Consider the following 20,958-nt stretch of genomic DNA (forward strand, 5'->3'; position numbering starts at 1 on the left):
GCCTGTATTCGGGTCCCTCCCTGTTCTCAATTTTCCCTATCGTGGGGCTTTGCTTCATTTTCCCCTTTTTTCCTTGTTTTTAGGTCTCGCCTGTCGATGCGCATGCGCATCGAGCAAGGCGAGAGTATTGGGACTTATCCGCTCTTTATCCACACTGCAAGGAATCGTGGCGATTCCTTGCAGTGCCCGTGACTTTTAAGCTCAATGCGCATGCGCATTGAGCTTAAAAGCGCGTGCACGTCCGTCTTTGTTTACCCGCTCCGCCCCCTCCCCTTCCCGCCGTCTCGCATTTCCCCTGTCGCACTTCTCCTCCCCCCTCCCCTCTCTTCCCTCCGTCTTGTTTATTGTACCCGCTCCGCCCCCTCCCCTTCCCGCCGTGTCGCATTTCTCCTCCCCCCTCCCCTCTCTTCCCTCCGTCTTGTATTTACCCGCTCCGCCCCCTCCCCTTCCCGCCGTGTCGCATTTCTCCTCCCCCCTCCCCTCTCTTCCCTCCGTCTTGTATTTACCCGCTCCGCCCCCTCCCCTTCCCGCCGTGTCGCATTTCTCCTCCCCCCTCCCCTCTCTTCCCTCCGTCTTGTATTTTAGAGCTGCTGCTTGCACTTTTGAGCCTCGCCGAGCTCAAGCGCCCCAATGCTGACAATCAATGCATCACTTCACTCGAAATGGCAGAGCAAACACCCGCCCCCCAGCACGCACCACCAAAAGGAATGCTGTGACCCCCAACGGAGCACCACAATGGCAATTACCTCGTACAAACAGCAGCCGCCAACACACAACTCTGAACGTAAACCCGAACAACACGCATGTGCCATCACCAGGCTATCAAATCCACCCGTCATAAGTCAACCAGCAAAGGCCAGAGCACACTGACAAAAGAGAAGGCGGCTGCTCCAGACTGGGACGAGTCTGCACAAAATGCTCCAATGTCCGACATCCCATACAGAACCGCACCACCGTCAGCTCAGCCGAGCTGGTCGAAAAGGGCGAGCTGGTCCACAGAGCCCCACGACAGCGATGCAGCCGCCTGGCTCCATGGAATTAAATGGCCAGCAGGACTGCAGTGCACTAGCACACGACAAATGCTCTTAGACTGTCGTGTCTCCGATCCTTTCGCTTGAGGAGAAAATAACGCTAATATACAATTGCGTAGAATGGTTTGGTTTTTCATTTTTACTCACAGGTTTACTTTACTGGTGGCACTGCCTTTATAAGAGGCCTGCTAAATACTGCTGCTGCTCCAAGAACACTGCCCGCCTCCACGTCGTGCTGAACTCTGGCGGCAATGACTCTTGCGGTGCGTGTGCCGGGGCGTGGTCACGTGGAATTTAATTTGGAAAAAAAAGGTTACGCAGGCTGTTGTAGACTGCCCCTACCCCCCACAGGACCAAATGCAGTTATTTACTTTGTATGACGCCACATGTAGTGAGTTTGGAAGCGTCCTGCTTAATGTGAGTTCAAGTTGGCAGACTAGTATAGTGTAGACCCGGCCCAAACTGAGTTTTAAAATGACGTTCGGAAGCCCCCCCACCTTTCACTTCTGAAAGATATTGAGTCATTTGACACACAAAAATACTGACTGGAGCACAGAAGTGTGTTTTCACAACAAAGAACAGACGTTAATTGTTACAGCACTGTAGTTTTGCAGCAAAATTGAGTTTGCGATGCACTCGCTATTTTGGAGAGTTGCACTACAAAAGCAGAAAAGCTATGTTAGTGCAGAAACTGTAGCTGTAAAATTAGCTTGTTGTTCACCCCACTCACCCACACTGTACTAGAAACAATTCCTCATTAAAACATGAACTCCAACAAGCAATGTGGCGGCAGAAGGCAAGGCAAGGTGTGGACTACAAGATTACTGGCATGGCAGGCACAAATGATGCGTAGGTCTTTGAGTCTTTGCACATACATACCTAGAAGATCACCTCACACTCACTCACCCTCACCCTCTCTCACCCTCTACCCTCACTCGCCCTCAATAGCTCACTCACCCTCACCCTCTCTCACCCTCTACCCTCACTCACCCTCAATCCCTCACTCACCCTCACCCACCCTCACCCTCACTCACCCTCACCCTCACTCACCCTCACTCACCCTCTACCCTCACTCACCCTCAATACCTCACCCTCACTCACCCTCACCCACCCTCACCCTCACTCACCCTCACCCTCACTCACCCTCACTCACCCTCACCCTCAATACCTCACCCTCACTCACCCTCACCCACCCTCACCCTCACTCACCCTCACTCACCCTCACCCTCACTCACCCTCAATCCCTCACCCACCCTCACCCTCACTCACCCTCACCCTCACTCACCCTCACTCACCCTCTACCCTCACTCACCCTCAATACCTCACCCTCACTCACCCTCACCCACCCTCACCCTCACTCACCCTCACCCTCACTCACCCGCACCCTCACTCACCCTCACTCACCCTCACCCTCACTCACCCTCACTCACCCTCACCCTCACTCACCCTCACTCTCACCCTCACTCACCCTCTACCCTCACTCACCCTCAATACCTCACCCTCACTCACTCTCACCCACCCTCACCCTCACTCACCCTCACCCTCACTCACCCTCACCCTCACTCACCCTCACCCTCACTCACCCTCACCCTCACTCACCCTCTACCCCCACTCACCCTCAATACCTCACCCTCACTCACCCTCACCCACCCTCACCCTCACTCACCCTCACCCTCACTCACCCTCACCCTCACTCACCCTCAATCCCTCACTCACCCTCACCCACCCTCACCCTCACTCACCCTCACCCTCACCCTCACTCACCCTCACCCTCACTCACCCTCACTCACCCTCTACCCTCACTCACCCTCAATACCTCACCCTCACTCACCCTCACCCACCCTCACCCTCACCCACCCTCACCCTCACTCACCCTCACCCTCACTCACCCTCACTCACCCTCACCCTCACTCACCCTCACCCTCACTCACCCTCACTCTCACCCTCACTCACCCTCACTCTCACTCACCCTCAACCCCTCACCCTCACTGACCCTCAACCCCTCACTCACCCTCACTCACCCTCACCCTCACTCACCCTCACTCACCCTCAACCCCTCACCCTCACACAGTGCAATAGGTCTCGGAGCATTTGAGTTAGAGCTTTTAGAAATGTTTATGGCTTTTTTTTTTTAATTCTTTAGCATTGGCTACAGGAAACAAAAATGCTAAAGATTTACAAAAAAACCCATAAACAATTCTAAAAGCACTAACTCTAATGCTGCGAGACCTATTGCATTTCCAATGCTTGTTTCTTTATCTTGTGTGGAATATTGTCTCTTTCTTTTCCCTTTATCTCTCTTCTCTATATTTCGGGTTTAGACATGGGGCGACAGGCACGCTGCTAGGGGGGTAGGCCGTAGCCGTATGCAGAGGTGCAGGGTGGGGGGATAGGGGTGGGGTATTTTTGTTTTTCCTTTCTGTTCTATGGCCTTTATTTTTCTTTTTCAACTTTTGTTTTTCTTCTTTTCTTCTTTTTCTTTCTTTTTCGCGGGTCTGACTAGAGGTAACTCGCCGTGCGTTTTTCTGGTTCGGGTATGTGATATATGTTTTATACTGTTTATTTGCACGGCGGGCAGATATTGTTTAGGTGGGGACATGTAATGTTTATTGAATATCCGGTCTCCACGTCCTGACATAATGTCCTGCTTATGGTGCTCCTGCTGCGAATATCCTTTTTATGTGTGACTCTGGCCTTGGTGAGGTCTTATTGTGTGGCATCAGATCCTGCATTTCTTTCATTTAAAAAACACAAACCTTCCCTAATCCTGTGGCCGTGTTGGTACTTAGGTCTCCTGAATTACGGCATAGATTTATGAGGTGTGCCTCCGCATTGCTCCTGTATTACATTGTTTGTTTATTCTACCTCTGTACCTATGCACGACCGTGACGGTTGCTGAACTTTGACTGTACCTATCTAATGTGAATAAAGGTTTAAAAAAAAAAAAAAAAAAAAAAAGAAGTAGCAGGAATCAAATCTGTCTCTGTAATCCATGGGACATGATATGAAAGCACAATGAGGCCGATACTAGCAGTGACAAGGCATTGTGACAAGTGTTTGCTTAAACATATATAATCTAGCCTAGTGAGTGATCCATGAACTGGAGATTAGAATAAATAGTCTCTAGAAGCAGGGTGACATAACCTCCCGGAATCAAAGAGAGTGGTATGGGAGACAGTATAACAAAATTGTTTGTTCATTTTATGTGCTAATTAAAGAGTGTGGGTCCAGAATGAATCAATAATCTGATTACAGGCTTTTCCCAAAACGAAGTACGTATCATCATACAGAAGAATTGCTTTTTATAACAGGCCAGAAGTCATAATCCACTTGGGTAGGCCCATAAATATTAAACAATATTATCGGAATTTTGTTACTAAGGAAAAAAAGCAAAATCCATCTGCCCTCCTTGTCAGTTTCTTGAGATAACACATTAAAATCTAGTTTTTTATTGCATAAGATAACCACTCAATTTTTCTTATGCAACGATGGGGACATCAAGATAGAGCCTACTCATCCCCATTTAGGTTTCATAGCTTCACTTTCTGTGAGGTGTGTTTCTTGTAATAGGGCATATCCTGATTGCATTTAGCCAGGTGAGATAGAACTCTCTGTTGCTTGATGGGATTCATAAAATATGTTAAAGTTCCATGATAATACTCTAAATGATGTGAGAATATACAAACTTAGCTTCTGAAAACAGTACTCAAAGAGCTTATAAATGATTTTTGGAAGAAAACAAGAAGAATCCAAGGAAGAAGCGTGGTATAGGGAGGAGAGAAAGACTACGAGAGAAAAACATGAAACAATCAAAAAAAAACAAGGGAAAAATGACAGAACAAGAGAAATAAGAGAAACGATAGAGACAAAACATATTAAACAAGCTACGACTGAAATAACAAACTTTGATAAGTTGACTAAAAAGAGGCGGAAATGGAGACTACACAGAATTAAAATGGCACATCTATGAAGCATCACACATCAACAATGGAGCATGATAACAGAAATAGCGAAAACTGAGGAACAAAGACAAAAAGAAGGAGTTAACAAACAAACATATTATCAGGAAAAACATAGGTAAAACAAAATGTTCTAACATAAAACTAGTAATTCAGAACTATATTCATAGGAGGAAAGACCAAGTACTAAAGATATGTCTAATGAAAAGTCTCAACAATGGAAATGTCCTGCAGTATCCATTTGTCAGACGCAAGTAATTGGAGGAATTTTATTAGTTTCATGTTCTTCATATGTTATAGTGTTATTTGAAATGTCACTGTGAAGGAGCAAGGATGACGCAAGCCATAGCATGCACTCAAAGAACCAAGCGCTGGATGAAGAATCAGTTTTAATCCAAGGAACCTCCTTTATTAATGCAGGACTGATATTTATAAGTCTACCTTTTTAAAGACAAGACAGACCCCTCTGAGGCCAAGGCTAGCCCGTTGTATATTGGGTCCTTTCTATTCAAGGTTCTTCTGTGCTATTTTCTTATTCTATTGTGTATGGATATGAATGGACACTGCAAGTGACTTCTCTGTTTCTGATCATTCCACAGGGGGCAACACCATTCCTAGTCAGTGCCACAGCAGGAACCACGGTTCTGGGTGCCTTTGATCCTCTGGATAAAATAGCAGATGTCTGTGAAAAGTATGGACTTTGGCTGCATATCGATGTAAGTGGTTTTTTCATTAAGACAGATTGTGTGCCTCTGAAGCGTATCATCTGTGGCAACCCTGCACCTACCTCAACCTCTTTATCCTTCCGGTTCAACTAACCTGTCACCTTGATCATCCTTGGCACACAAATTACACTTCTGTTGGTCACTTGACAAGGATGAGATGGTGCTACGTTCTTGCTGTGCTTCCCTTTGAACATTAAAGAGCAGCAGCAGTTAGAAGTAGATTCCAAAAAACACATGGATTTTTGGTAATTCTCTCAGATGTATTTCAACAGAGGGTTGAGTAGGCTGAATGTAAATCAGTGGTGCAGAAGCAGGGAGGGAATATGGTGAGACTATGTAATGAAGGTCCAGACCTGCCATGTGGTTTAAGTAAGAAAAGTTGTTTTTGGATGAAGACAGGATTTATTTACCATGCACAGTAACAAGGGCATAGTGAAGTAAGGGTACTACTAGACAGAGTAAATGATTTTGTTATGTGCCCGAGTTAGGCCCTTGTAACACAGCTGCATATTTTCTTACATTGTCCTCTTTTTGCACAATAACATTACTGCTGTGACCTTTTGCCTATATTCATGTGTGTGACAATGTTGGATTAGTTTCTCTGGAACTACTTCTGTTTACACAACTGGCTTTGTATAACTTTATCATGATGCCTAGAACACCAAGTACAAGACATTTACACACAATGTACAAACGTCTTTCTATCTTTATCCACTGGGCGATAGGGCTATGTACATATCCCATAACATTGTTAATCTATATGTACATCACAAGGATGATTTTTGTTATAAATAATAAGCATCTCTAAGGATTAGCATAGGAGGCACTTTAGCTGACACATAGGGTCCCTGCATGCTGAGACTTCACAGCGCAGTGGTCTGACATCTCCGTGAGGGTTGTCCAGTTTGTGACGAAGACAGGGTCTTAAATTCTCTCGTGCCAGGTGATGGGGTTGGATTATCCTGTCATGGGATTCTTGGCTGTACACCTACACACACTCTAGACATACATAGCGTAGGGATTGCATAGTAGGAGTTTAACTGATTACTACTTTGTTTTATATGCCTGCATATATACACTGTCTTAGCACCATGGTGGAACTATATCTGCTTTTTACTCTTTTGGTGCTTGTAATCACTTTTATCTGCTTCTGTCAACTGATTATCACAGTACATGTATTTTATAACAGAATAACGTTGGTTCAGTAAATATATTGAAAAAAACGACCTACTGTGCATTCTTTGTATAGTTCTCTGAGAACAAATAAGCACGAGTGACTGAGTGAGAGGGTTCCAGATCTGTTACCACAATCCCTGAGTGGGTTAGGGTTGTCATGTTCATTGGTTGCCTGAAACCTTTTGTTCCCTGTTTGGGCTTGGGGCACTGGTGGAGGCACTGTGAGCTAACTCGTCTCTAGGCCAACATATCCTGTGGAGGTGCTTGGAATCAGTCTAGTCTCCTCTTCCAAGGTTTATGTTGTTTAACAAATGCACAGTTCCTACAGATTAGTGGGAACTTCACTGCAATTCATACATGGTCCTTCTGAGCTTCGGTATGTGATTTGCAGGTCACAAAAGAGAAGCAGAAGCTAATAAATAACACCACAAAAAGAATATACAACAACACAGCTTGGGGAGGGGGAAATTGGCAATTCAATCAAACATGGTGGAAGAAAGAGAAGTGATAGAAAATGGCAATAGAAGAAAATAAGTAGAAGGTAAATGGAATGAGAGGGTGAAAGAACTTCGCTGAGGAATAGAATTCTAGTGCACCTTCCTAGAAAGAGTCAGGATTGCATGCTTCTCTCACATCTGCACAGTCATTTGGTTCACAATGGGGGTGTTTTACTTTTCTGGCTACCCCCTCACAGAAAGCAGATAAATATAAATGTTTTTTTTTTCCTGTAGTGGGTAGTCCATATCAATAGAAATCCAACCAAAATCCTTCACCTCTACGTGTATAAGGTCACACAGTTTTTTGCCTGTATCACGGGAATTAGATATTCCAGTGAGAGAAGGGGGAAGTGTCACGAAATAAATATGCTTTGACCTCCAATTTACCCATTGGGGTTTTATGTCAGCTATAACTGCACTACTGAATTTAACAAGGATGGACTCAAAATCTTACACACGCACAAAAATATTATAGATTGGGAAGTAGCTATGATGTGATGAGCACTGCCACATAATGTTACTGTAATATTTATTTCTTATACTCCATTTCGCACTTTAATATAGCACAATTGTAAGATCATGGTACTGTAAATTACCTGTCTGAGAAAAACTCAAGATCTTAATGTGGGTCATACATTCATGTCTAGAAAGCAGCGGATGGTTACTCCAATTTTACTTCCACATGTATTGGCTTTTGGGTAATCTATCACCTTTACTTAAACAAAACCAATGCATTTCTCTAAAATGTATAAAACATATGGCAATCTCTAGACCCTTGATAAAATACCTCTTTGGTGAAATAAGCCCTACATTTACACTTGTCCAGGGCACAGAAGGGACTCAGCAGAAGAAACTGCTGACTCTGAGTTTTCTTTTAGGAGGAGTCATGCTTTCAGTCTACAGTTGAAGAGTTAGGAAGACACAACTAACTTCTTATAGAGGTAGCTAAGGCTACATGTACATTTATTTAGAGCCTCATAGGCCAGATTCAAATGGATCTAGGATCTTGCTAGCAGCCAGTACAAGCCATATGAAATGATCATGATAATAAGTGTTGTAGAAACTACCGATTCACACTGACAAATATCATGATTATAGCTTTCAATAGGCTTTAGTGAAGTAATTTATTTTTTCATTCCCTGGCTACTTCTGAGAGATTTTACCCTAAAAGAGATACACCGTAAGCAGTAGGGAAAGGAAGTGGCCTAAATAATTACATCGGTCTGGTGCTCGATGTCTACAAGAGCTACCCAGGTAGCCATAGGACATAAAATGATTTTAGATTATTTTCTTTTTTATAACAAGTTATGCACAAGCAGAACATCAATTGATAACAAACCTATCAAATGAATGCCATGGTTCACATTTCTGACTGTAAGTCAAGCGTCCTTATCTAATCAGAAGATTAATACAAGTTTTCTCTTTCAAATAAGCATGAGCTATACATGTATAAATGTTCTATGTCACTTTTGAAGTAATTAAAACAAGTAGCTGCTAATGACAGAGTCATTTTACATAATCATTAATTTGCCTAAACACTGGAAATTGACATGAAAGCGAACTGGCATTAACCTTTTGGGTCTCTCTTGATGCCAAATATATTATTATTAATTTTGCCTTTAGGTATTTTTATCCATCTTCTGATCTCACACTACTTGTGGTCTATAATGTTGGCATCTGTACAGATTAACTCAAAATACATATGGAATTTCCAGACAACTTGGATTATGATGGATTGCCTTTGCTATTAAAATATAAGAAGAAAAATCAGAGTCATGCTAAAAGTCCCTTATCCATTAAGAAATAATGTGTAAAAGGCAACATGGGCATAGATTTCCTCAATATTTACACATTCTAGGATGTTTAAGCATATGACTTTTCAGGCTTCTCATCAAATTCACAAAATTCTATGTAATATGTGCGTTACCAATAGGTTTTGGCATTTACGCATGGAAAAGATTGATATTCAAAAATATCCCTATGCGTGCTAGTTTTCCTTTATCGTTTTGATTCTTAATAGTGAACTTTCACAAATATCCCCTATTTTCTGTTTTTTTCCATTTATTCATTTAAAATGTTTTATATGGTATGAGCATGACCCGAAAGGGTATCAGAGCGCCTTACAAGTGTTACGAGATAAGTCACAGTAAGAAACACAAGACCGGCCACATACATTACAGAGGAGCACACTGTGTAAAGTAGCAAAATGAGGAAGTAGAAGTTTGGTCAAAAATAAAGATTGCTCTTCTTTTTTGAAGAATGCAATCGAACGGATCAGTCTGCTTTCCAGAGGCAGGGAGTTCAGATTTTCTGGTCAATGCCGGGGAATGTTCTGTTTCAAGTTTTCTTTTTATGGTAAATAATGTTAAATGATTTTACATCAAATAAATTACCTTGCCACACCCACCTACCTTGTTGAAATGGTGACTGTTGAGAGATTTTCCACGCTCTCTGCAACAATCACCAAAGGACCATTCAGGTATTACAAATGCAGATAGACATGGGAAAAGATTTGAACACTCACAATGTTACAAATAGGCGGGTGTTTATTTATTTTGATTTCCTTTACATTACCACTAATCTCACAATTCTTTAAGAATACTCACTTCTACTTTCCCTAAGCATACCTTACTACACTGATAGATGCCTCCATGGTTCACACTTGAATAAGCCACAACTTCTTTACATATGTAAATCAATGACTGTGGTTGTGTGTAACTTTTAATATCTCACCACTCTGCACAGTTTTTTAAACTTTGCAATCTTAACAAAGAGCAAAGCTTTCAAAGTTTTTAAATATGTCATTTTCCCTATCCTTCCCAGCAGTGAGATTCTGTTCCTGCAGCTACATGGGACAATGATGAACTGAAGGTGGACTTCTGCAACTCAGCAGTGCCTCCATCCAAGCCCACATATGTGGCATGTGCACTTTCCTACCTCTCCTCAGATCATCACCAGTGCTCAAACTCACCATGCCACAGACCCTGGCACTGCCTGTGCCCTACCATACATCTGAGCCATTTCTAGTGCATATCATTTCAAATATTCTGGGCTTGAAATCAGCTCAATGTGTCTGCCCTTGTGGGTTAAAGCTTGCTACTGTAAAGTCAGGCAAAGAAAGGTCATAGTTTCCGGAATTTATGGGTGTAGCAAACATTCTAATTTAGGACATTACCATTTCCGCCACCTGATTTAATTTACCTTTGTACAATGAATACAGGTTTAATTGGAAGTGCAAGTAGGAAATCTATGTTCCTTCATCTCTCCCCAACATTGGATCATAATTAATACATTATGACTCAAGAACGGTATGTCATAATATCTGTGTCTCTCAGAGAGCACTGGACAAGGACTGTTGACATAGTTTGGCCCAGTTATTTCTATCATGTCAGCTCTATCAGGACACCCTTCTTCAGTGGCTGCAGCCATAGGCTTTTGCACTTATTAGTGTAAGGGGCACATCAAGGAAAACATGACCTTGCATGTCTATTGCAAATAGCTTTCTTCCATGTCCATTGATGCTGTACTCAGTAGGTAGATTGAAGTTTGGGGTTCCGTCTTCACTTTGAGAATAAGTTGCCTGCCCCTGCCTTTACTGGATGCCTTGGCCCTCTGGCCAGGCCTTGGTCCTTTTGGACTCCGCAACACTGCTCTCCCACTTTGGAGGCCAGGCCTCCCTCAGACCGCGAGTGTCACGCCCTCTTGATCTCCACTTGCTGCCTCTTTTTCCTTTTCTTTCACTCTCTTTTCTTACATCTTTTTGCTGTTTTGTTCATGCTTTTTCTCACCCTTTTTGGCCTTTCTTTTCTTTGCATCTCTTACCGCTACTTGCTCCTCCACTGTCTCTCACACATTTTGCCCTTTGTTTTTAACCTTCTGCTGAGCACTTTTTGTCATTTTTGTACTCTCTCACACTTTGACATTTCTTTTTCCTTTTCTCTATTAGCACCTTTTGCAGATGTTTTACTCCCCCAATCTCTTTCTCTCTTTTCTTTCACAGTTTTTGGCATTGTTATCCTTTTTGTGAACTTTTTCGCCCCTTCTTCCCCTACTATTGTCACTCTTTCCTCTTCTTACAGTGTCCCTTTGCCACTTGTCATACCTGTTACATCCCATAACCGCCTTCTGTGTCTCTCCTGTGACAAGCCTGGACCCGACCAGCCGCGTCCACTGCCCTCAGGATCTTGTTGCTCTCTCACTCCTTCTACATGGCAGCCGCAGTGCAGACATAGCAGATGCAGGTGCACCACTAGTGAACCAAAGGCAGGCCTGTCTGTGCCCATCTGCACCTGGCCCGCACCTATGACCAGAATCTCTGGTCCCCCACCATCCCAAAAGCAAAAAGAACTATTGATGGACAGAATGCAGAACAATGTCATACATTCACCCCAGAGATCTGGGCCTAAATCCATTTTTTTTGTTCACCATGCCAATCCAGTTTGGAAACAGCCATATGCAAATCAGTCTTGACCCTGCGCCCAATGGGAACAGTCCAGCTCGAACTGCCAGGCCAGGTCCTCCCTGAACTGGAAACAAGCATCCTAGGACCGGTTTCGGGACTACCATCCCAACACAGCCCCTGAAGCTACCTCACCACCATCCTTCATTCCTGAACCCAGGACAGAGCTCTCCATGGTGCTGAAGGATCTCTCCAACAAACACAAAAGGCACGTTTGCCTACGCCGCCTGCGGTTACTCCTGCAACCGCACCAGCACCCTCTACTTCTCCACATAACCCACACTCCTGTAGCCATTGACACAGACACTCACTACACCCACTTCCCTCCGACCTGCGCCCTGCTCAACTCCATCCCCCTCCCTCACCAAGCACCGAGTCAAACTCCGGGATCTTTTAAATTACCTCTCCCAAGACCTACTTTTCCTTACAGAAATCTGCCTTAAATCTATATCAGCCCCCAACATCTCTATAGCTATCCCCGGGATGCACAGTCATCAGATAAGACAGGACAAACAAACCCAGAGGAAGAACTGCTATTATATGCAAGAAACACGTCTGCTGCTCCCTAACCAAAGCGAACATATGTGACAAACTGGAACACCTCGCTTTCAAACTGGGCATCTCCGATAACAGTACCCCGGGGGGAGCCCTGTCTACCAACCACCAGGAATAAGCCCCGAATTTGTAAAATCCATTGCAGAAATTAGCATTGGTGGACTGATTTGTTTCACTTAGAATGCTCTCTGCTTAAAAAGACAGTGTCTCTTAGGTGCACAACCATCAAAATAGACAATAGCGATTCTTTAATTGTGATTTTTAAAAGAATCGCAATTAAAGATTCGCTATTGCCTATGCATGTAGGAATCGCACTTTTTTTTCCCTATTCCTATACAGTCCTTACTTGTGACTCGTAAATTGCGAGTTCCAATTAAGGAATTGATTGCACTTTAGTGCATTTTTTCAAAGAAATCGCAAATTACCATCAACTTTAGATTGACGGTAATTTGCGATTCATTTTCGCGAAATCACATTTTTTTTATGCTTTGCATTTAATTAATCGCAATTTGCGATTCCTTAAATGCAATCGCAATTTAAGGAATCACAAATTTTGTGATTCCTTAAATTGCGATTTTTGCATTAGGAATGATGCATCCCAAATGCAAAAATACCGGTCGCAAAGAGGCAGATTGTGCGACCGGTTTTTATGTTGATGCAGGTGGCCCTTAGATTCTCTAGCTGTCTTATTATATTCTTGCATAATTTGTTCAGTGAGGAATTCAATGCGTTTGTGTTTCACCAGAACTGCACAGCCATACCAACAAACACATTCTCTTCTGATCAAATTCCTCACCAGGAACTCATTGCCTTATTATCTTCAGTTTATTTTCTCTTCTCCGGTGACTTCAGATGTCTTTTAACTGCTCAGCAATTTTATTTCCCTTAATCTCATATTTATTAGCCAGAAAGCATTGGTAAGCTACTATTCAGGATATGGTGTTGCTAATTATTTATAAGATTGTTTTACATTTTTATGGAATTAGTTGTACATGTCAAGAGTCCCTTAGCGATTAAGTGGTTTAATACTTTGATACTTTGAGATTTTTATTGTTATAAGTAAATACAATTAAGCTAATCTTCATCTCCATTCTCTTGACTGATCCTAAAGAATTAAATCTAATCAGTTTTAATCTAGAGGTAAGTTACCCTTGAGTATGCGTGCACTGTTGAGCCATCAAGAATGTAAACACTTGTCTTAATTTCATTTGGACAGGCATCTTGGGGTGGCTCAGCTCTGATGTCGAGGAAACACCGCAAACTGCTGCATGGAATCCAGAGGTGAGCTTTGCACGCCAACACGGAGCTCTAGACAGGGGGTTTTAAAGCCAGTGTCAGCCAGTGGTTGTAAAGTGAGCCTGGTGACCCAGTGGGATTCTGGCATGGACAAGGCACATATTGGTATTGTTAACTATACTTTTATTTTTTTACTTGGTTTTTATTGGCATTTAGAATGAAGAACATCATAGATGCAAAGGCCTCAGAACAATTAACAATAAAAGGACAAGGGATGGAGAGGAAGGGGAGGAGGGGAAGGAGGGAGTAGGGGGTAGTGTGGGGGAACTGCAGGTCAGATCAAAAGAAGCAAGCAGTACCCCATGCTGACAAGGGCTGAAAGTGAGATTCAACAAAATTACTGAGTCTGTAAGATAAAGACAACACTTAGTGAAATCTAGGCTTCTCCAAATTCTAGAGTAATGTATCATTCAACCAATTCGACCACATCAAGTGGAAGATCAAGCATCCCACGGTGAGGTTTGTGCACTTATGGGGTGCAGCTGCTGCAGAGTCCCTGGATGAGATGCCAAGAGGCAACTCCTCCTCTGCAGGCAAAAGGGCGGGGGTAATTTTGGAGCCAAAGCTACAGTAGCAGTGGTTCCCAAATATCTTAAGGGCGAGATGTCGGCTGCATTTGTTCCCAGTAGTTGGCCAGTTGTTCCTGACAATAGGCCGCACCCTGTAGCCAGGATTTAACTCTGGGTGCAGGCCTCCTCCCCAGTGCATGGAAACTTGGTGCTTTGCTAGAAGCAAGAGCATAGCCATGAGACGTAGATTCCCAGGTGAGAGGTCCTCGACGTAGCCCAGAAAGCTTGCCAGCAGGGTCGGCGACACGAGGGGGCCAGTAATCTGTTGCCAGGTGAGTTGCACTGTCTGCCGCTAGTCCGCCTCCTTTGCAAAGTCCCAGGCAAGGTGCAGAAAGGAGGCCTGGGGTGCGAGACACCTCACACAGCATGCCTCCATCACCAGTCCCATACGCTGTATTTGTGTCAGAGTACGATACAATTGATGGAGGAACTTAAAATGGATAAGTCTCAGTCTATAGTTTGGCGAGAGGGCTGTAGTCTGTTCACAGCAATATGTCCACAGCTCATCCATGATGGGGGTGTCAATATCAAAGGACCCGGAATAGCAGGCTGTTGAGGTACAAGCTGGTGTCTTGTCCTGCATAATAGCATGTAATCTGGTCACTCATTTGCGGGAGACGGTATGCCAGCATGTTCTAAAGAGCATCTAACGTGGGTGGAGACTCGGGGAACATGTCATGCATAGCTCTGCTTGTGGCGCATAACTGGTGGTAAAGCAGGGTGGCTAGCACAGTGGGATGTGGGGGTTCACTCAGAATGAAACGAGGAAGGAATTGGCCATCAGGGTTCACCAAATGTGAATAGTTTCCTCTTTTGTGCTTGTGCTCTATTGCCGTCGTCTTGTAGGGCAACAACTACCTAGAATTCAGGAAGGCCATTAAAACTCACTTTTTCCCTGCACCGTAGTCCTACTATCAGTTCCACCCACATGTGTCAGCTACTCTGCTGGCAGTGTCGGGACGTCCCTTTGCTGGGGCAGCTGTTGCGCTATACAAGTTGCGGTAACATAACATAACATGAGTTGTAGATGCATTTCAGTCTGGCTCTGCAGCGCAGGCCATCCCACGCCCACCAAACACACTCAGCTGTATTAATATCTGTATGTGAATGCCTGTGTGTCTGATATAGCGCAATAGGCAGCGACTTGGGGGACACCACATCCGTCTTTAGCGCCATATGCGGTTAGAATCGTGTGGCATGCAGCCAGAAATGAAGATATTAAGCTTGAGCGCAGAGTGCATACAGTGTCATGTCTGGTGCATTAAGACCAGCCTGTCGCAGCAGTAGTGTGATTGTTTCCCATGCGATTCTTGGCAGCTTTCTGGCCCGCACCAGTTATATAAAATTTGAGCGCAGATGCTGAATAAATTGGGAAGTGAGCTGCATGGGGGTATTAATGAAAAGATATAGGAATTTGGGCAGCACAACCATTTTGGCTTTCTCTAGTCGGCCTGTCAGGGATAAGGGAAGTCGGTTCCATGTTGTGATTTTCTCCTCTAGCCAAAACATTGCCCTACCGTAGTTAGCCACCAAATATGATGACTTCCAGTATAAGTGATTCAAGATTGACCTGGCAGTCCCGGACATGAAGAAGAATATCTTCTGCGTACATAGATATTGACATCCTGCACTGTAAAGTTGAGCCCTCCCTGGGCGCGGTGTTGTCTCAACTTGGCTGGCAACGGCTCCATCGCAACCGCAGAAAGAACTGGGGATGGGGGAAGCCCTGGCGAGTGCCACACGTTATTGGAAACAGGTCCAATATCATCCCGTTTAAGCATATTCTGGCCGTTGGGGAAGTATACAGTAGCTTGTTGAGGCGCACAAACTGCAGACTTAGGCCCAAGCCAGAACGATTGAAGAATAAACAAGCATTTACAATGCAATGGTTTTGCCTTTGTTAAAGTTAGAGCTATTGGCATTGCTCTTGACATTATTTTTATTTACGTTTTTTTTTAACATAAATAAATGGCATTGTCATTTACAATGCCAATAGCTTAATCTCTCGCAAATGCCACACACAAACACTCACAGAGACCCCCCCCACACACACAGAGCCCTTCCCCACACACACACCCACACAGAGCCCCCCACACACACAGGCGAAACCTAAAAAGCACTGTCATAGCCAATAGCTCGCACCTGTGCAATGGATATTGGCTGTGCCCATATCTTTTTGTAATTATATAAAGCAGTGCCGTTGCTGTGCAGCATTCTCTTGACATGAAGTTTGAGCATTTTGCGTTTAGTCTGGTACCAAAAAGAAAGGCGTTAGACTCAGTGAAATGTGGGATACCCGACAAAGAAGAGACACTACACGGAAGAGAGAGTGGGGTACAGAGAGTCTTCAGGGGGAAAAGGTGAGAGTGCTGGGAAACTCAACGAAGATAAAAACACCTTTTGTAGGAGCGGGTAGGGTCCAGAGACAGGGGGGTAGAAGGTAAGAGAGAGATAGGATATCCAGAAGAATAAGACAGAAGAGACAAAGACCTCACAAAATAAATGTTGGGGTATAGAGACAGCAGTGGAGAGGCGGGAGAACGAGCAAGAGATCGGAAGCAGGGAAGGGAAGTATAGTAGGTTGAGGTGGAAGAGGTAGCAGCCACAGACATTTCAGGGAAGAGTGGATTCAAGATTATAGAAGGACAAAAACTGCACGGGGAAACTAGAGAAAATGTAGATAATGGAAGAAGAGAAACTTCCTGAGGGGGTTTGCACCTCCTTAGGTCTGTTCTTTTATTTTCGGACTAGCACAGGCACCCATGCGTCCAGTATGAAATGCTGCACCTCTAACTCTTATGGTGGAATGTAAATATCTATTTCCTCACTTTTTATAAGAGAACGGCGTACATGCATACTTTAGAGTGTTTCCTTCTATGAGATTGGGGAAACTGCGTCTGTTAGAAGCACAAGGTCTGCAGCAGAATCATGTGCAATGAACTGTATACACTTAACGTACACGGCAGTACTACCGGTGTCATCTTTACATGTAGAAGTGAAGTGTAACAAAAGTAGAGTAGAACTAAGATCAGCGGGGGTTAGGGTGAGTCTGGGGCAGATGGAAGCTCTTGGCCTCAGATGGGGCTACAGGGTGGTCCGAATAATTCAGAAGGCTCCCAGCTCAGCAGAAACCGACGCTAGCTGGCAAAGCGGAAGTTCTCTTCTTTTCAAAACCAAGGACGAGGACAGACAGTAAATGTGTACCGACGGTCAGCTACTCACACTGCGCCGCGGCCTCTGGAGGTGGGCAATATAGTCGGGAGCCCTGTGACACTATACAATGTTACTTATACAAATAAACAGAATGCCCGCGCAAGTGCATTCCCCTGATTGTTGGGAAGTGCGAGTGCATAACATCGCGCTCCCCGCCAATCTGTTGGTAATTGTGCTGCTATAGAGCTCACCTCGGTCATACCACTGCAGTCCGCTTCATAGTCCTGACTGCTACGCACAGACTTCAGCTGAACCATCTCAACCCCTCGACGCTGCCTGCAAATGTGTAAACGTGCTGCGTTCCTCCTGTCACTTTTTAGAAACAGGTTGGTTCCGTCTGCTCAACAGCGGGACCTTAGAACCATGACGTCACTTGGGCGTCTTGGTACTTGTTGCTGGAGTTCTATAAGCAAGAACAGTGAAGAAGGGCAACACTTTCTAACTGTAGTGCCCTTTACAGAAATATGGCCTACCCCTTAAAATATTTCCTGCTATGTAATGTTGCTGTAAAAAGCTCAATTGCAGAAAGCACTGGCAAGCACATTTTTAAGCTATGTGAAAGTCTTCGATTCTTTGAGCACATCGTATACTAATGGTATTGCTAATGGTTAAATATTAATTTGATTTCGCTACATACTGCAAGTGGATGCATCTGTTTTGTACATAAACAGCGCGCATTGTTTGCTTTCGTTACGATTTTACAGTGTACACATTTTGTTTCTACTACTTTATTTACTTGAAATGGCATATCTTCAAGATAGTCGTGAGATTTACAGCCGCAGCTGCACAGTGGTATTGTAACGAGGCAGGAAGGGTGAGGGATAGGGAAGCGCTCCACGGAAACCTGGCAGACCAGCACTGTTATGAAAGTTTCAAAAAGAAGAAACAGCGACGCAGGGTGGGCATGCAGAACATGGGATAAATGCTGCATTAAAATGTAAGCAGCTACGAGCGCCAAAGGTGAACACAGGCATACCCCTTAAAATATTGCCTGCTATGTAATGTTGCTGTAAAAAGCTCAATTGCAGAAAGCACTGGCAAGCACATTTTTAAGCTATGTGAAAGTCTTCGATTCTTTGAGCACATCGTATACTAATGGTATTGCTAATGGTTAAATATTAATTTGATTTCGCTACATACTGCAAGTGGATGCATCTGTTTTGTACATAAACAGCGCGCATTGTTTGCTTTCGTTACGATTTTACAGTGTACACATTTTGTTTCTACTACTTTATTTACTTGAAATGGCATATCTTCAAGATAGTCGTGAGATTTACAGCCGCAGCTGCACAGTGGTATTGTAACGAGGCAGGAAGGGTGAGGGATAGGGAAGCGCTCCACGGAAACCTGGCAGACCAGCACTGTTATGAAAGTTTCAAAAAGAAGAAACAGCGACGCAGGGTGGGCATGCAGAACATGGGATAAATGCTGCATTAAAATGTAAGCAGCTACGAGCGCCAAAGGTGAACACAGGCATACCCCTTAAAATATTGCCTGCTATGTAATGTTGCTGTAAAAAGCTCAATTGCAGAAAGCACTGGCAAGCACATTTTTAAGCTATGTGAAAGTCTTCGATTCTTTGAGCACATCGTATACTAATGGTATTGCTAATGGTTAAATATTAATTTGATTTCGCTACATACTGCAAGTGGATGCATCTGTTTTGTACATAAACAGCGCGCATTGTTTGCTTTCGTTACGATTTTACAGTGTACACATTTTGTTTCTACTACTTTATTTACTTGAAATGGCATATCTTCAAGATAGTCGTGAGATTTACAGCCGCAGCTGCACAGTGGTATTGTAACGAGGCAGGAAGGGTGAGGGATAGGGAAGCGCTCCACGGAAACCTGGCAGACCAGCACTGTTATGAAAGTTTCAAAAAGAAGAAACAGCGACGCAGGGTGGGCATGCAGAACATGGGATAAATGCTGCATTAAAATGTAAGCAGCTACGAGCGCCAAAGGTGAACACAGGCATAAGCAGGAAACCATGAAGGGGGAGGAGAGACGCAGCGCCATTGCGAGGCCAGCATCAGGCAACAAGCGGGAGGGGGCGGGAAAGGGGGGTGGACCAGATTCGGGGGCGTTCCCGGCTTTCGGCTGACGTCGCGTGACGTCGGCAAAAGCCAAAGAATCTCGGGAACGCCCCCGAATCTGGTCCGGCATTGACGGACAGGCCCCTCGTCCAATGGCTATGCTCCATTTATGGAGCCAGCCAATAAATGACGAGGGCCGACCCAAACCCACACTACAGTTCTCATTAGGTTTTCGCCTGCGCGAAAAAGATGCGCAGAGCGCATCTTTTCGCCAGGCAAAACCTAAAAAGGGCCTTTTTGCTTGAATTATGCACGCATGGGCCCAAGGAGAGACTTCACTGGAAACACATGGAGTGGTTTCTGTTTAACACATCGCTAATTACCGCTTCTATATGTATGGTGGCAGGGTACATGGTTGTGCCTTATGGGAAGAATACACAGAGAGATCCTATGTTTATAGGACCTGTCTTTTGCCCTGAGAAAGTCCTCATGATTTGGGACGAAACACGTTGGCTGTGTCCTTGTTCCTTTTGAAAATGAAAAAAATAAAGAAATGAGCACTAAGAAAAGATGTGTCTTGACATGCCTTCTTTTGGAACACATGATGAACTGTAGTCTTGTGTGACTGTGCATTTCGGTCTTTATTTCAGGCCCAGTAGACAATATATTAATAATCATAGATGGTTCTTAATCTTCACAGATTGTCCTCAGCATCTTTGGCAAGAAGAAACCTGCACTGGCAGCCCATCCAGTCCAGGATCTCCTTTAAGATCCTATGCCTTACACATGGGGCTTTGTACGGTACTGGCCCAGAGGATATCAGATCCCTTCTCCACTCCTACTCCCCCATGAGAGTCCTCCGTTCATCCTCCTGATTCATCCTCCTGATTCCCAGATTTAGAAAAGCAAGATGGGGAGGTAGAGCTTTTTCTACCTTAGCTCCTAGGCTATGGAACTCGATTCCCCCTGAACTCGCAGGGCAACCCTCCCTTGTGCTTTTCCGCAAGGCTCTGAAGGCCTGTTTTTTTACTGAGGCATACCCGTAATTGTGCACTGCGGGAATTACAATCCATATGACCTGTTTTGGCGCCTTGATGACCTTGGGCTAAGTTGCGCGATATAAGTCTCCTTTCATTCATTCATTCATTTCTGCGTGATTGTAAAACTTTGAAGTATTAGGGCTTTATTAACTGTTGGCCCTAGAAGTGAGCACTTTTCTGGTTACTGTGGGAACTGTACAGTGTGCAGTTATTGTGAGCCATTACCGTTATAATGGTCTGGGCATGCCTTATCAGACAAGTAAGCGAGGATGCGATTAGCAATAAGTTTAGTGAGTATTTTATTGTCAACTTTTTTCATTGACAGTGACCTGTAGAAATTGCATCGATTCGCTGGCTTATCTGTATTGTAAGGATGTCTGCTGCGTCGAGCGATGGGGGT

At 44.2% G+C, this 20,958-nt stretch overlaps 1 protein-coding gene across 1 annotated transcript in view; it reads left to right on the top strand.

Moving 5' to 3' along the window:
- GADL1 (glutamate decarboxylase like 1) overlaps window positions 1-20,958 on the top strand; it is a 654,887-nt gene that overhangs the window by 247,232 nt on the left and 386,697 nt on the right. The window contains exons 9-10 of the mRNA XM_078663939.1: window positions 5,590-5,706; window positions 13,619-13,683. Coding sequence (XP_078520065.1) covers window positions 5,590-5,706; window positions 13,619-13,683 — 182 coding nt within the window. The remainder of the gene's footprint in view (window positions 1-5,589; window positions 5,707-13,618; window positions 13,684-20,958) is intronic.

The sequence above is a fragment of the Lissotriton helveticus genome, chromosome 10 (assembly GCF_964261635.1).
Source record: "Lissotriton helveticus chromosome 10, aLisHel1.1, whole genome shotgun sequence".
NCBI classification, from domain to species: Eukaryota; Metazoa; Chordata; class Amphibia; order Caudata; family Salamandridae; genus Lissotriton; species Lissotriton helveticus.